The sequence below is a fragment of the Populus trichocarpa genome, chromosome 5, assembly GCF_000002775.5.
Source record: "Populus trichocarpa isolate Nisqually-1 chromosome 5, P.trichocarpa_v4.1, whole genome shotgun sequence".
Taxonomy (NCBI): Eukaryota; Viridiplantae; Streptophyta; class Magnoliopsida; order Malpighiales; family Salicaceae; genus Populus; species Populus trichocarpa.
Genome location: NC_037289.2, coordinates 3129385 through 3143822, shown reverse-complemented (window position 1 = coordinate 3143822; position 14438 = coordinate 3129385). Strand labels below are relative to the sequence as shown.

At 34.0% G+C, this 14438-nt stretch overlaps 3 protein-coding genes and 1 non-coding gene across 5 annotated transcripts; all 4 read left to right on the top strand.

The window, feature by feature from the left end:
• The first annotated feature begins 313 nt into the window (after nucleotides 1-313).
• Nucleotides 314-2709, top strand: LOC18098933 (40S ribosomal protein S24-1). Its single transcript, XM_006382695.3, has 5 exons — nucleotides 314-482; nucleotides 1309-1350; nucleotides 1693-1863; nucleotides 2252-2338; nucleotides 2421-2709. The coding sequence occupies exons 1-5, from the start codon at nucleotides 411-413 to the stop codon at nucleotides 2451-2453; spliced, it is 405 nt and encodes a 134-aa protein (XP_006382757.1). The 5' UTR covers nucleotides 314-410; the 3' UTR covers nucleotides 2454-2709.
• LOC112327746 (small nucleolar RNA SNORD24) lies at nucleotides 948-1033 on the top strand. Its single transcript, XR_002982168.1, has one exon. It is a non-coding gene; the product is annotated as a small nucleolar RNA SNORD24 (small nucleolar RNA).
• Nucleotides 2710-6703: 3994 nt separating the features above from the next.
• On the top strand, nucleotides 6704-9055 carry LOC18098932 (guanosine deaminase). 2 transcript variants are annotated; one of them, XM_024600756.2, is made up of 6 exons: nucleotides 6704-6971; nucleotides 7744-7797; nucleotides 7883-7954; nucleotides 8220-8410; nucleotides 8550-8654; nucleotides 8744-9055. In XM_024600756.2, the coding sequence occupies exons 4-6, from the start codon at nucleotides 8339-8341 to the stop codon at nucleotides 8930-8932; spliced, it is 366 nt and encodes a 121-aa protein (XP_024456524.1). In that variant the 5' UTR covers nucleotides 6704-6971; nucleotides 7744-7797; nucleotides 7883-7954; nucleotides 8220-8338; the 3' UTR covers nucleotides 8933-9055. The 2 variants fall into 2 exon arrangements, with proteins under 2 accessions (XP_024456524.1, XP_006382756.1); XM_006382694.3 differs by lacking the exon at nucleotides 7883-7954.
• Nucleotides 9056-9151: 96 nt separating this feature from the next.
• Nucleotides 9152-13046, top strand: LOC18098931 (receptor-like kinase TMK4). Its single transcript, XM_006382693.3, has 2 exons — nucleotides 9152-11655; nucleotides 12235-13046. The coding sequence occupies exons 1-2, from the start codon at nucleotides 9441-9443 to the stop codon at nucleotides 12744-12746; spliced, it is 2727 nt and encodes a 908-aa protein (XP_006382755.3). The 5' UTR covers nucleotides 9152-9440; the 3' UTR covers nucleotides 12747-13046.
• The last annotated feature ends 1392 nt before the right edge of the window (nucleotides 13047-14438 follow it).

The following is a 14438-nucleotide window of genomic DNA, read 5'->3' as shown; positions in this document are numbered from 1 at the left end:
CCACCAAACTAAATTTTTATCAAATAGATAGTTAAATAATTTTGATTTCTATTTTTAGAATCATTATTCATATTTTAATTATTTTATCTCACTGCCCTAAATATTTGGTATTTTAAATTTATTAGATATAATTTTTTAAAAAAACAAATACTCAACAGGCCTAGAATTTTCACAAGCCTAAGAACGATATCTATTTAGCCCAGCACCCTCAAAAGGCCTAATAGCCCAATAAAATCTTAAGGGCCCAGTTCATCCAGGGGATCCAAAAAACCCTAAAAGCTCCACACTATAAATATCAGGGTTTTGCCGATCTATCACCCTCTCTTTGAGCTGCAGCAGCTGCCATTTGCCTCTCTCTCGCTTACTGCCTCCAAAATCGAAAGGCAAAATCTAGGGTTTTGATTGAAGCCATGGCAGACAAAGCAGTTACCATTCGTACCAGGAAGTTCATGACAAATCGTCTTCTTTCAAGGAAGCAATTTGTAAGCTCTGACCCTCACATTCTCTCTGTTTCCTTCATTTTGCAGGTACCCAAAAAAAGGTTTAGTAAAGATAGTTGGTTAGTTGTTGGTCTTGCTCAACTGGGTCATATAGATCTTGAACTGTAAGAAAGAAAGTTTAGAACTTTTTGAGGGTGTTGTTTTTGAACGTTTGCTGTTTGTTTGTTACTGTTACTGTTAGTGTTTGCTGTCTTTGGAATTACTAGTTACGACTTGATTGGGTTACCATCCTAATTGGAAATATAAGAGATTGTTTTCATAAGTTTTAATTAGCGAATTTGAATGGTTTTGGTTTGTTTGGTTGAATAATAAAGAAACATTGTTTAGATTAGACAAGGTCTGTGCATGTTTGTTTTTATGTTAGTTATTGATGTTTTTGTATGGATCATGAAATGAATAAAGTGTTGTATTTTTGGTTTTGAGAAGTTGGGTGTGCTAGTTTATGTGGGCCAGTGATATGATCAAATATTTGCTACTCTTGATGGGTTTCAAGGAATCCATCTGATGATAGTATACCACCAAGATTTGAGGCCACGAATCCTTTTGGTTTCAATTCATTTTCTTTTGTTTTTTAGTTATTTTTTCTTTTGGAGATTTTATAGATTAGTAAAATGATGGTTGGGTTAGAATAAATACACTTTTGGTGTCAAATTGGCTATGTTAGAGCGCTGCATTGCCTGCTGATGTTAGTTTTTGTAGTAGGTTATAGATCTTCAGCGGAGATGTGTAATCCAATGCATGTGTTATCTTTTTCATGTAAGATCTTCAAGTGTTTTTGGTTTTCATTCTTCTCTTTTGATTAATGCAGATCATTGATGTTCTTCATCCTGGCAGAGCCAATGTTTCTAAGGTATATCCTTGTTTGAACGTTGCTTTTTGAAATTTTACGCGTTTTATTTTGCTCACCACAACTCTTCTTTTTTTTTCCTTGTTTTTTTTTTACCATCATTTGTGTCATCAATGGTTTTTGAGGAGATATTTGCATTTCATATGGGGATCGGGAACAATTTAACTTATTTCATGGTGATATTAAATGTTCAATGGTTCCAATCTATAAGCATAACATACCAAGTTTCACCAGTATTTTTTAAGGTTATTTACACCGACCTTTTCTTTTTGTAAGAAAGTTTTGGCTTTGAGTGACTGATGCACTGTGTTTTATTGTGTGTCTTGCACTTGTTCTGTTAATTAGGCAGAATTGAAGGAGAAGCTGGCAAGTTTGTATGAGGTGAAGGACACAAATACAATCTTTGTGTTCAAGTTTAGGACACATTTTGGAGGTGGGAAATCCACTGGATTTGGGTTGATTTATGATACAGTTGACAATGCAAAGAAGTATGAGCCGAAGTATAGGCTTATTAGGGTATGTCGTAAATGCCTTTCATTCTCTTATGTTAAATTCCATGTTTGTCTGATATTCTTTTCTTTTTATTATCTAAACTTGCAAATTATGCATTAATTAAATAATATGGAGCAAAAATTCACAGCATATTGTGTGGAAAAAACACTTGTAGAATGAATTGATATAGATATTCATCGAGGGAGTGTTTTTTTTATGTTTTTTTGCAAGTGTCTGTTAGTGTATATTGCAAAATATGCAATAATGAAATAGATCTTTGTCTTCTGGGAGTCTGTTTTCATATATCAATGCACGTGTTGGTTTGATTGAGCAACTCATTTTATCCATGTTTGTCTGAATCATGCATAGTCTTGTTCTGTTTTTGCCTTATCTTGTGTCTTGTTTTTTGCAGAATGGGCTTGCCACTAAGGTTGAGAAGTCAAGGAAGCAATTGAAGGAGAGAAAGAACAGAGCCAAGAAAGTCCGCGGAGTAAAGAAGGTGAGCGAGTGGTTTTATTTATGGTTGTGTTTCGATGCATTGCTGCAAGAGCAACAACTTACCTTGATATTTACTCATGCAGACAAAGGCTGGAGACGCTGCAAAGAAGAAGTAGGGAGTTTGTGATAGTTTTTAAGCGCCCAGATTCACCAGGGGGGATTTCTTCAGTCTTGTTCTCAATCATTTAGGTATTCTTCAGATGGAACATTTCTTTTTTGCGTGGATGCTGGTGTCAGTTTTTAGTTAAATTCTCTGATTTCGAGCACTATCAGTGGACAAGTTTTGGAACACTGAACAGTTAGATCCCATGCTGAAATTTGAAGGCTATAACTTCTGGATTCGTTACCTGGATGTGACGATCTATTTCATCACTTTATTTTTGTAAGAATTTTAAGAACAACTATCTTGATTTTTTTAACTTTTCGAGGAGGTGAAAAATTAGATAAAGCAGAAATGATTAAAATGATTTACCCTAAACTATAAGTTTCAGTAATTAATACAAAAACATATAAAAAACAAATATTTATTCCATCCATCTGGTCATTAATTTCTTTGTTGGTAAATCATAACCATAAAAATAAATGAAATCAGTCATGATTAAAATGCAACCATCTTTTAACCAAAAGAACAAAAATTAAACCATTTTATTTGGTTTGGATGGCTAAATATTGGTTTGACTTGATGTTAAAGTAATATTTTTTAATTTTTTTTTAATTTTATTTTGATAAAATATAAAATTAAAATTAAAACAGTAAAAAAATTAACTCGAATACAAAAAATTTACCTTTTATAAAAGTGGTCCTAAAGTTAACTCGTGTTTTTTTTTTTTTTAGTTTAACTTGGGTGTCTGGAACAGCTTGTGCGTACCTCGACTAATTTCACGGGTCCTGAAGTTAACGACCATGTAAGCTTTTAGTGGCTATCATATGAGCAACCACAAGGCTCGAACCTGAGATCACAAAGAGAGCAAATCTCTTGATTTCAAGTTTTTACCACTTGACCACCACCTAGATGGTTAAAATCTTGTCTTGATGATGGTTGAGTATCATCTCTTGGATAATATCTAGAGATATTGTTTCTTCGAGATATTTTGAGATATGAGATATATTGACACTTTTTTTTATAATTTTTGTTTTCGGAAGCATAAAAAATTATTTTAAAACTATTGTAAAAAAATATTTATTTTTTTAATCAAACACAACTTTAGCATTTGAGTAAACAACTTTTATTTTAAAAAATAAAAAATATTATTTTAATATATTTTTAAATTAAAAAAAATAAATTTTTTAATCAAACACAACATACCCCCTAATACATGTCAAGGGGTTTCAGCCTCTAGAAGGAGAAGAGGTCGTCGTCAAAAGCATAATAAATTTCCAGAGAGTTTTCTAGCTTTTTTAAATCGTAAATAACTTGTTAATGATGAATAAAATCGTAAATAAACCGGGATTGATTCTTGAAGTCCACGTGCTTGGTCGGTCGAAGCACCATACTTACTAGTTCCTCAATGGCGTGGACGTGGAGCATGTGTTTGGATTCTAGTCTTTGATTAGGAAGAGCTCTGAAGGTCTTCACACCCACTCCGCCTTCCCTTCTGTTGTGTGTGGTTTGGCCATTGGAGATTTCTTGAACTAGAAAGGACCTTCTTGCTAGCTTGAAGCAACCAACCAAATATCCCCAGTCTTTCTTCCTCCCTTCTTTAAGCAACCAAACTGAGCCACCCAAATTAGCCTCTTGTCTTTTACTACATATATATATAGCCACTTCAACACGATAGTCCTTCGAACGAAGCGTGCCCGTAATTTCTGTTTTTTATTTTGTTTTAAAAATATAATTTATTTTAAAGAATATTAAATTAATACTTTTAAATGTATTTCAATAATATTGATGTTAAATAATATTTTAATATATTTTTAAGAAAAAAATATATTTGAAAAATACTAAACACTCACCGAGTTTAATCCCATCTTACATCAATTTTTTAAAGAAATTTTATGCTGTAAAATCTATAATTAACAATAGCTATAATAAAAAAGAGAGAGGCATGAGGGCCAAAGAAAAAAATAAAAATATATATTTTTGAAAAATAGAGATAATCTTTATTACTTGGAAATAATCTTTAAATATAGAATTTTTCATCGTTTTCTTTCACAGCGTAAATAAATTACAATTGAAAATAATAATAATTTGGACAGGAAGATTATGGATACTATCAGGTACTGTTTGTTTATGTGCTCTACCATGTTTTAAAAAAATTAAATGTTTTTTTTAATTAATTTTTTTAGTCTTTTTAGATTATTTTAATTTTAATATATTAATATAAAAATAAAAAAAATATTTTAATATATTTTTAAATAAAAATACTTTAAAAAATAATTATTACTATAATATTAAACAACGTTGGATAGGAGTTGTTGCAGTAACAACAGTAGAAACCACAGTAAATGTGAAATCCAATCCATGATCCTCTCTAGAATCAAGAGAAGGTTCCTCAAGTATCGAGACTTGTGGCCAGCGATAGAGGTAAGGTTTTTTTTGTCTCTGTCATCTGAATTCGAATTTCAGTGTATATGTATGTCACCCTCGTGATGTTTTACCTGTCTACTAGGCTTGCAGGGTGTTCAGTGGATCCGGGGATTAGTTGTGGTGTGTGTAAGCTGATCCGGAAATCTCGGGTTAAAAAAAAAGAAAAAAAGAGAAGGTTCCTCAATCTAAATCAGACTGCATCACCGACGTTGGACAAAAGGGAAATTAAACATTAGTTGGCGAGCCGTCGGTTCTAGGTCCTTCTTCTATGGGGTCTAGAAGTCTTCTCTCTTCATTAATGAGCCATGAAGGTATCATCCCAAGTTAGGCATGGGAAAAGATTATAAGAATGTCACCCAAACTTATAGGTCCAACAGAAATCCAAACAAATTTGATTTTTAGCTCAGGGAAGATGGAAATTATTGCTGGATATTGTGTTTTTTTGAGTTTATAGTTAGGATATTCCCATTCTAATCTTTTTCATCGAGACTCGGAAATTGATCCATAAAAGACCTGGATTCTTTAAGTTTTTGGATTAATTCACTAGTCATTAGATCAACCTACAAGTTATTATATCAGTTATTTTAATCCATAAAAAGTTTTTTTTTTTTTTTTGCAAGACATTGATCCAACCAAGTTTAGATAGGTTGATTACATCACTACAAGTTTGCTAGGATCAAATGAGTTTGACTGAGCTAATATCTTTTCTTGTTCAACTAGAAATTTAGTTAAGTAAGATTCTAAGTCTAAAGTCAAACTACAAGACCGAGTTTAATAACTATAATTTTGAGTGTTTATTTTTTTTTTGTAAATCCAAACTATATCATTCATAAAAAAGAATTTGAAATGTTTTTTAAGTTATTCATAAAAAAAACTCGAATCGTTATCGCTACTACAATTCCAATCGGACAGCTGGTTTAGAGTACTTTGCATTTTCAAAAAATTAAAAGAAGAATTTTGCACAAAGACTTTGAATGTCCTGCTGTTCTATCAACTTGATATCTTATATCTCCTTTTCTTTTAATATAAGGTGTCCAGGTTGTCTAATCTTAACTAGTTCATTGAACATATATCAAGGTAAATATCAATTCAATGTATACAAAATTAAGTCAATCTCACTTAATAGCACCATAAATCCAATAATATATATGTCATCAATTGCTCAAGCAAATCCATAACCACCTACTCATTTAGAACATGTTTGGTATGATAGCGTGACTGTTTGTTTTAAATTAATTTTTTAGATATTTTTAAATTATTTTAATAAATTGATATCAAAAATAAATTTTAAAAAATAAAAAAATATTATTATAATATATTTTTAAGTTAAAACTTTTTGAATAGCAACCACTACCATGATATCAGATACTTACTTAATCTTACAAATAAAAATTATGAGACAAAATAATGAATTTGTATGCACAATCCAAGTTTTTGACATTTTATTATAAAAAAAGCTAGACTTATCAAATTACTCCGATGATCTATTGATTCAAAACCTAACTTAAAATGAGTTTTATGTTAAATTAGTTGAGAAGTAGTAAAATTTGATTGACTTTACATGTTAATTTATGATCCGATCATAACCTAGAATAGACTCAAATTTGTTTTTTTAAAAGAAAAATTAAAATTAAAATATTTTAAGTTTTTAAAAATTTTAAATTAATTTTATTTTTTATTAACTTGGTAAACTAATATTCTATAACCATGGCCTAACAAGGACAAAATGGAAAAAAGAATGATATAATTTATGTACTATTTCCAATTTCTTTTTTCTTATATTTTAACTTGTGGCTACATTTTAATCCAAGAATCAAAAAGAAAAAGAAAAAAAAAACAGAAAGAAACAGGAAAGTGAATCAACTTGATTGAAAGCTCTAAGAAGATTCCCGTTTGTCCCTCTCTTTCTCTCTCTAAATCTCACCTGCACTTTCCATCTCTCTCTCTCTCCCCGTTTTTGAACGTGAGACTATAAACATATTGAATTCGTGGACTAGTTTATATTGTCCTCTTTCACACATCTTCCTTCTCTTTATCTACTCTTTTCCACACCATTCCTTGTTAACCCCATTTTCTTGATTTCCTTTCATCATGGAGGATGCTAGTGGTAATCAACTTTTCCTTTTTATTTGTTATTTCTTGAATTTTCAAAAAGGGTTTTTGTTTTCAAGGTGTTTTCTTGTATGGATGTGCTCTGTCATGGTCTAAGCTCAATTATTTGTGTTTACATGCTTCGTGTTCTTTGAGCTTTATGGTTTTTTCATCAAGGGATTCTCAGCTGGGTCACTTTTCTTGTATATTTTTTTGCTTTTGTGTTTGTTGGTTGGTATATTTTGGAATTATAGCTTGGACTGTTTTAGCTGGTTATCTCCATTTGTTTTCCTTTCCTTTCATTTCCTTTCCTTTTCACTCAGGAGATGAAGACCTAAAGTTCTCCCCTTTAATCTTTAATACATGCTGAAAAGATTTTGAGATCTCTTAAAATGGCGGACTTTCCAAGAATTTAAGCTATATGTCCTGTTTTGACAAGGACAGAGTGTGCTTTCTTTTTATGTGTTTGTACAGATTGGTTTATAGATTTTGAGGCTTAATAGAGGTATAAGGGTAGCAGCAATTGTTCGTTTAATCCCTCTTTAAGAAACATTTCCCCCTCCTGTGATGTTTAAACTGTTCACTCAGCAATTGGTATACAGAAGCATCAAAGAAAATGGATGAGTCATTTCTGAGAAAGCAAAATGATTGTAAATCTAAGAATTTTATCATTTATTCAAAGTTTATATCATCATGGTTGTATAAGATTTTACTTGAGTATATGTATTTTCTTCAATTGAAGATAAATAATAACATTTTTGTTTTTGTTTTGCCTCTCTTCTTCGCAGTAGCCAAAGACCGAACTATTTCTGTGGCATCTGCCTTTTCTGCTCATCAACAGGGTAATTTGCCTTTTGAGTATCTTGCTCCATTATTATTATTATTATTTTGTTTCTAACCTGTTTAGATATTTTAATGACAAATTAGTATCACCAGCCGTTTGTTGATCGGATTTTACTTCAGTTGACCTAGCGACCTAGTGATTCAGATCCTTTTTCGGTTAGACCTCCGACTGCTCTGACAACTATCTTTATACCCCAATCAATTTGATTGTTTTACATTGTTGTGAACACCGAAGAGAGTTTGTTCCTGTCCTTGTCTGCATTAATGCATTGTCCTCCCCACTTCTCTGTATAGTAAATTTATGATTTTCTTTTATTTGCTGTTCTGTTCTGTTAAAGACGTCTCTTTGGTTTCGAGGCCATAGTATTTTAGTCTCTTGTTAGTTATTGATTATGATAGTTTTTGATGATTGATCGACCAGCTGTTCAGGACAGGGACCATAAATTCCTAACTAGAGCAGTTGAAGAAGCTTATAAAGGCGTTGAATGCGGAGACGGAGGCCCATTTGGTGCTGTCGTCGTTCAAAATGATGAAATAATCATGAGCTGTCACAATATGGTTTTGAAGAACACCGATCCCACAGCACATGCAGAAGTTACAGCTGTGAGAGAGGTGAGGACTTCAGACTCGCACTTTCCCTTGATTTACCTGCTTGCTTAGTGTTCCCTGTTGTGTCATTTGTGCTGGTGTGCAAATTGCTCTGGTAATTCCTGCAATATACGATGCGTGGATAATATAATTCTTCTCGCAGGCATGTAAGAAGCTGAACCGAATCGAGCTCTCGGATTGCGAAATATACGCATCCTGCGAGCCATGTCCGATGTGCTTTGGTGCCATCCATCTTTCAAGAGTCAAGGTTGTATAGCTGAAGCTCTCTCTCATTTCCATGTGATGCTTAATGCTCCAAGTTTTTCCAAGTTTCTAACATGTTAGGCTTTGCAACAGAGGTTGGTTTATGGAGCTGAAGCTGAAGCAGCCATTGCAATTGGGTTTGATGATTTCATTGCTGATGCACTAAGAGGCACTGGGTTCTATCAGAAGGCTCACTTGGAGATCAAAAAAGCTGATGGTAGCGGTGCTGTCATCGCAGAGCAAGTATTCGAAAAGACAAAGGCCAAATTTACCATGTATTGATTTTAATGCACAATTTACTTGAAGAAATTTCAGAGGACCGACTCTTGTGTGTTTATTTATTGTACGAATATTATGCCAATATTATATCATTAATGATAAAGAAACACATTGTTTTTTGTTTTTTTTTAATCGTCCAATAATTAAATCGGCCTTGGTTTAGGGCTCAGGTCAATAAATTATGTGGATAAATCATAATAATATCATTTTAATTTTTTTAAAAGCATTTTAGAATTTATTATACATTTTGCTGAATTAATTAAATCATGAATTATTTTAATTATTAAATAATTCTTTAAATTCAAAAGAGGAGAAAACAAATATTTAAACAACAAACAAACTATTACTATTTTCTATTCACTACTATCCCTTCCCATGGATAAAAAGAAAAGTTGAAAAATCCAAAAAAAGAAAAAATGAAAAATCACATTCCCTAAAAATCCGGTAAATCCGTTTTCCATCTATTGGTTTTTTCCCTCCATATTTCTCACTTTCCACCCGTTTTCTACCAATGGGTCACGGCCACCCGGTCCTCCTCCTATCCCTCTCCCTCCTCATCCTATCATCCGCCACAGCCGACGACGGCTCCGCCATTATAAAACTAGCCAGCTCCATAACCCCGCTACCATCCGGCTGGTCCACAAAATCCTCCACCGGTTTCTGTTCCTGGCGTGGCATAAAATGTGATTCTTCCAACACAAGAGTCACCTCCATTTCCCTCTCAAAACTCAGCATCTCGGGCACTCTTCCTCCAGAAATCTCTACCCTTTCTGAACTACAATCTCTCACTTTTCAGGACAACCAGCTTTCTGGGGCTATCCCATCTCTCGCTAACTTAACCAATTTGCAAATAATTCTCCTGGACTCCAACAATTTTACATCCATATCTCCTGGTTTTCTTCAAGGGTTAACGAGTTTGCAAACGTTAAGCGTTGGAGACAATGTTAATTTGTTTCCATGGATACTTCCAACTGATTTAGAACAATGTACAAGTCTGACAACGTTGACAGCCAAGGATTGTAACCTTTTTGGGTCCATTCCAGATGTTTTTGGGTCGTTACCAAGTTTGCAGAATTTGAGGTTGAGTTATAATAATTTTACGGGGGCTTTGCCACCTTCTTTTGCAAATTCTGGGATACAGAATTTGTGGTTGAATAATCAGCAAAATGGGTTAACTGGGAGCATTGAAGTGATTGGGTCGATGACTCAGTTGGCTCAGGTTTGGCTTCATAAGAATGAGTTTACAGGCCCTATACCCGATTTGACAGAATGTAAGAGCATTTTTGATTTGCAGTTGAGGGATAATCAGTTGTCAGGGATTGTGCCTGCGTCGTTGGTTTCTTTGCCGAAGTTGGTGAATGTTTCTTTATCTAATAACAAATTTCAAGGCCCTGTGCCTCAGTTTCCGCCGTCGGTTACCAAGGTTGACAATGATGGAAATAACAAATACTGTGCACCTCCTGGGGTTTCTTGTGATGCACAGGTGATGACATTGCTTGGAATTGCTGGAGGTTTTGGGTATCCGTCGATTTTATCTGATGGCTGGGATGATAATAATGCTTGTGGTTGGGCCTTTGTTACTTGTGATGTTGACAAGAAGAATGTTGTTACTGTGAATTTGGCAAAGCAGCATTTTCCGGGGAGGATCTCCTCATCATTTGCCAACCTCACTTCTTTAAAAAATTTGTATCTCAATGACAATAACTTGACAGGTTCAATTCCTGATAGCCTGATCAAGTTGCCGGAGCTAGTAACCTTTGATGTATCCAATAATAACCTATCTGGAAAAATTCCAAATTTTCCAGCGTCTGTGAAATTTATTACAAAGCCGGGGAACCCTTTTTTGGGGACAAAAGTAGACACTGGTGGAGGAACTACTACCTCAAGCGATGTAGGAACCACCAAGAAATCTGGAGGTATGATTGCAAGCATCATTGTTGCTGCTGTCATTTTTATTGCTGTGCTGTCAATTGTTTTATATAAATATAGGAAACGACCTCGAAAATATAAGAAGAAGGTGGGATGGGATAGTGGAAAGGCGCTTTTTAATAATGGAGTTGCAGGTGGAGGGTATAATGAAGTTTCGATTGAATTGAGCAGCCAGAGCAGTGTTGGTGAAAATGGCAAAAATATTTTTGAGGATGGGAATGTTGCTCTGCCCATTGAAGTTATTCGACAAGCGACAGATAACTTTCATGAGATTAATATTACCGGAAGAGGTGGTTTTGGAGTGGTTTATAGAGGAGAGTTGCATGATGGCACTAAGATCGCTGTGAAGAGAATGGAATCCACAGTGATGGGCACCAAAGGTATGAGTGAGTTTCAAGCAGAGATTGCAGTGCTTACAAAGGTTAGGCACAGACATCTAGTTGCTCTTTTAGGGTATTGCATAAACGGCAACGAGAGACTCTTGGTCTATGAGTATATGCCACAAGGAACTCTAGGACAGCATTTATTTGAATGTCACGACTATGGGTACACTCCACTTACGTGGAAGCAGCGGATCACAATTGCATTGGATGTGGCGAGAGGAGTTGAGTATCTGCACAGTTTAGCACAGCAGAGTTTCATTCACAGAGATTTGAAACCTTCAAACATTCTTCTCGGGGATAGCATGAGAGCCAAAGTAGCAGATTTTGGTTTGGTTAAAAATGCACCAGACGGGAAGTATTCTGTGGAAACACGATTGGCGGGCACGTTTGGTTATCTTGCACCTGAGTATGCTGGTAATCTTTTTGAATATTCTCATCTTTGTTGAAGGGATTTGTCCAATTGCATGTTCTTCTTAACTTTTATGATGATTGTTTGTGGCCAGATTTAGCAGTATGAAGATAGTAAGGTCAATTTGTTCACGTTGCATTTGAAAAGAACTACTCGTACCATAAAGTTTTTTCTTTCTTATGTCTCACATGATCAATTCATCTTAGCATCTATTTCGTGTTGTGACAATGGAGTTTTTTCATGGCAGCATTCTAGCAATAGCCATATTTTTGTGTCTTTTCTTGTAAACGCTTTAGGTTATTGGCTGCTGATAATGATTGTATATTTCTCTTGATTTGATTAACTGAATTAGCTAAGCTCTGTGAGGGTTGACATTTTATTGCTTGTGTTTCTATTGGGTGCACATGAGTGCAATTATGCATGCTGCAGCATGTTTTCAAGGATATTTATCGGTGTGAATTTGTGAGTTTGATTCTCAGATTCTGAACACTTTCCTTCAGTCTGTGATGAAATTATTTTGGAACAAGTTCCCTTCGTTTGTGGATGATCTAAATATGAATTGGATCTACTCTGTTTTCTGTCAGCTACTGGAAGAGTGACGACAAAGGTGGATGTTTATGCCTTTGGAGTAGTTCTAATGGAGATTATAACTGGCAGAAAAACACTGGATGACAGCATGCCAGACGAGGAGGCTCATCTGGTCCCATGGTTCCGCAGGATCCTGATGACAAAGGAGAACATTCCAAAGGCAATTGATGAGTCTCTAAATCCAGATGAAGAGACATTAGCCACCATTTATACAGTGTCTGAATTAGCGGGACATTGCACTGCTCGGGAGCCACATCAGAGACCGGACATGGGGCATGCAGTGAATATCCTGGCACCTCTTGTAGAGCAATGGAGGCCAGCAAGCCAACAAGACCAGAGTTTTGACATTGACCAAGACACCAACCTTTCTGAAACTCTGCGAAGATGGCAAACTGAAGAAGGTACTTCCATGATATCTGATGATGCTTCCTTCTCTCGGACTCAGTCAAGTGTTCCCTCCATGCCCTCTCGTTTCGTTAACACATTTACTTCAACTGATTGTCGGTGACAAAAGGGCATGATGACACTTTTGAAGAGAAGAGGCGGAAAGGTGAAGGCTAGCGAAGTATATCAAAGGCTTCATAATATTTGTATTTATTATTTTCTCTCTCTTTATTTTCATGATTTTATTTGTTCCAAAGCTGAACATTAGAGCTACGATAGTATTTTTCTTTTCTTTTCATTGTAATAGTCACTGTGACTATTCAAATCAGAAAAAAAAAGGAGAGAAAAAGGTGGTTGTATAATATTTCTGACCTTATTTTCATTATTATAATCAAGGTATATATTGTTTTTAATTGTGCCGGTTTCGTGGAGACTTTTAGGGTTTCTTCAGTAACAGAAATAATTTTTCTTTTTTTTATATAGTTTTTTTTTCATTTTCTAGTTTTTTTAATGAAAAATTAGAAAACATGTTTATTTGTTGAAAATAAATTTTTTCAATGAAAAATACTTTTATATAATAAAATCAAAATCATAGTTTATAATAATTACTGTTTTGATACTTTGAAACAACTTGATGAATTTAGTAGATCTTTTTAGGTTAGGAGGGCTTAATGACTATAAATCGAACCTATCCAATTTTTACAGTGCGATGACTGTATTTGTGATAATCTAATTGTAAATTATTAATCTTATTTTATTTAAAATAAAAATTATTAGATAATAGAAATCAAGTTTAAATTTCTCACCTTTCCTGTATTTCTTCATGAGGGGTAGGTATAATGTATTGTATCATATTTTATTCTCATGGTTTAATAAGTTAGCATTAATAATAACAATAACAAAATAACATAACAAAGAAAACTAAAAGAAAAAGGTATTTAATTCATTCACAACTCACCACTTTTCTTATACATATTATTATACATCAATGAAATTGCTTTTACTCTGTGTCTTCATTTTTTCTTCTTTTTGTATGGATTTTTTTTTTATCAAGATCAATTCCTCTTGAGGCAATGTATTTAATGGAAGTATAATATGAAATACCTTAAGAGTGTATGTGTCTAAATTTTTGTTTTTATGTCTGTTGTGAAATACAACCCTCTACAGCACAAAACACAAGAGTAAAAGCGTGAAAATCATATTTTTGTTGCTGTGTTTTTTGCTTTTAATGGTGGGTCTCACCACTAAAAATAAAACAAAAACACTATTATCCTTACAAAAGTTATATTTTGAAGTATTTTCAAATAAAGTTGTAGATAGAAGAAATATTTTAGAAGAAATAAAATAAGATTTGGCATGCACACTTCATCAATAAGAAAAATTGCTTAATGGGTTAATTTGTCAAGATTATTTGTGCAGGGACTGTTTTATATTCTGGCCGAAGGGAAACCATGAATGAGACCATTACACTGGTGTTGATTGCATATACACTTAGGGTTCTTGTTTTATTAGCATTATTTTAGGTTCCCTTGCACAGGCTGCAATAAAACTCTTCCTTTCTTCTCAACCTAACAAACCGACTCTCCCATCCTAATTCAATTATCTACAATGAGAGGGTAGCATCTCATGAATGATACAACCATAGCACGTGATACCTTGGAAAGCAAGCTTTTAATATAGACACGAAGTTACTCTAGTCAATGAGATATTGACAAGACATCACTGAAGCTGCTACAGGTTTCCCTGATTCGAGAGATTCACTTTGTTTCCTGAGCATATGAAAGAGCTTCAGCCTGTGATCATGGATGGCATCAGT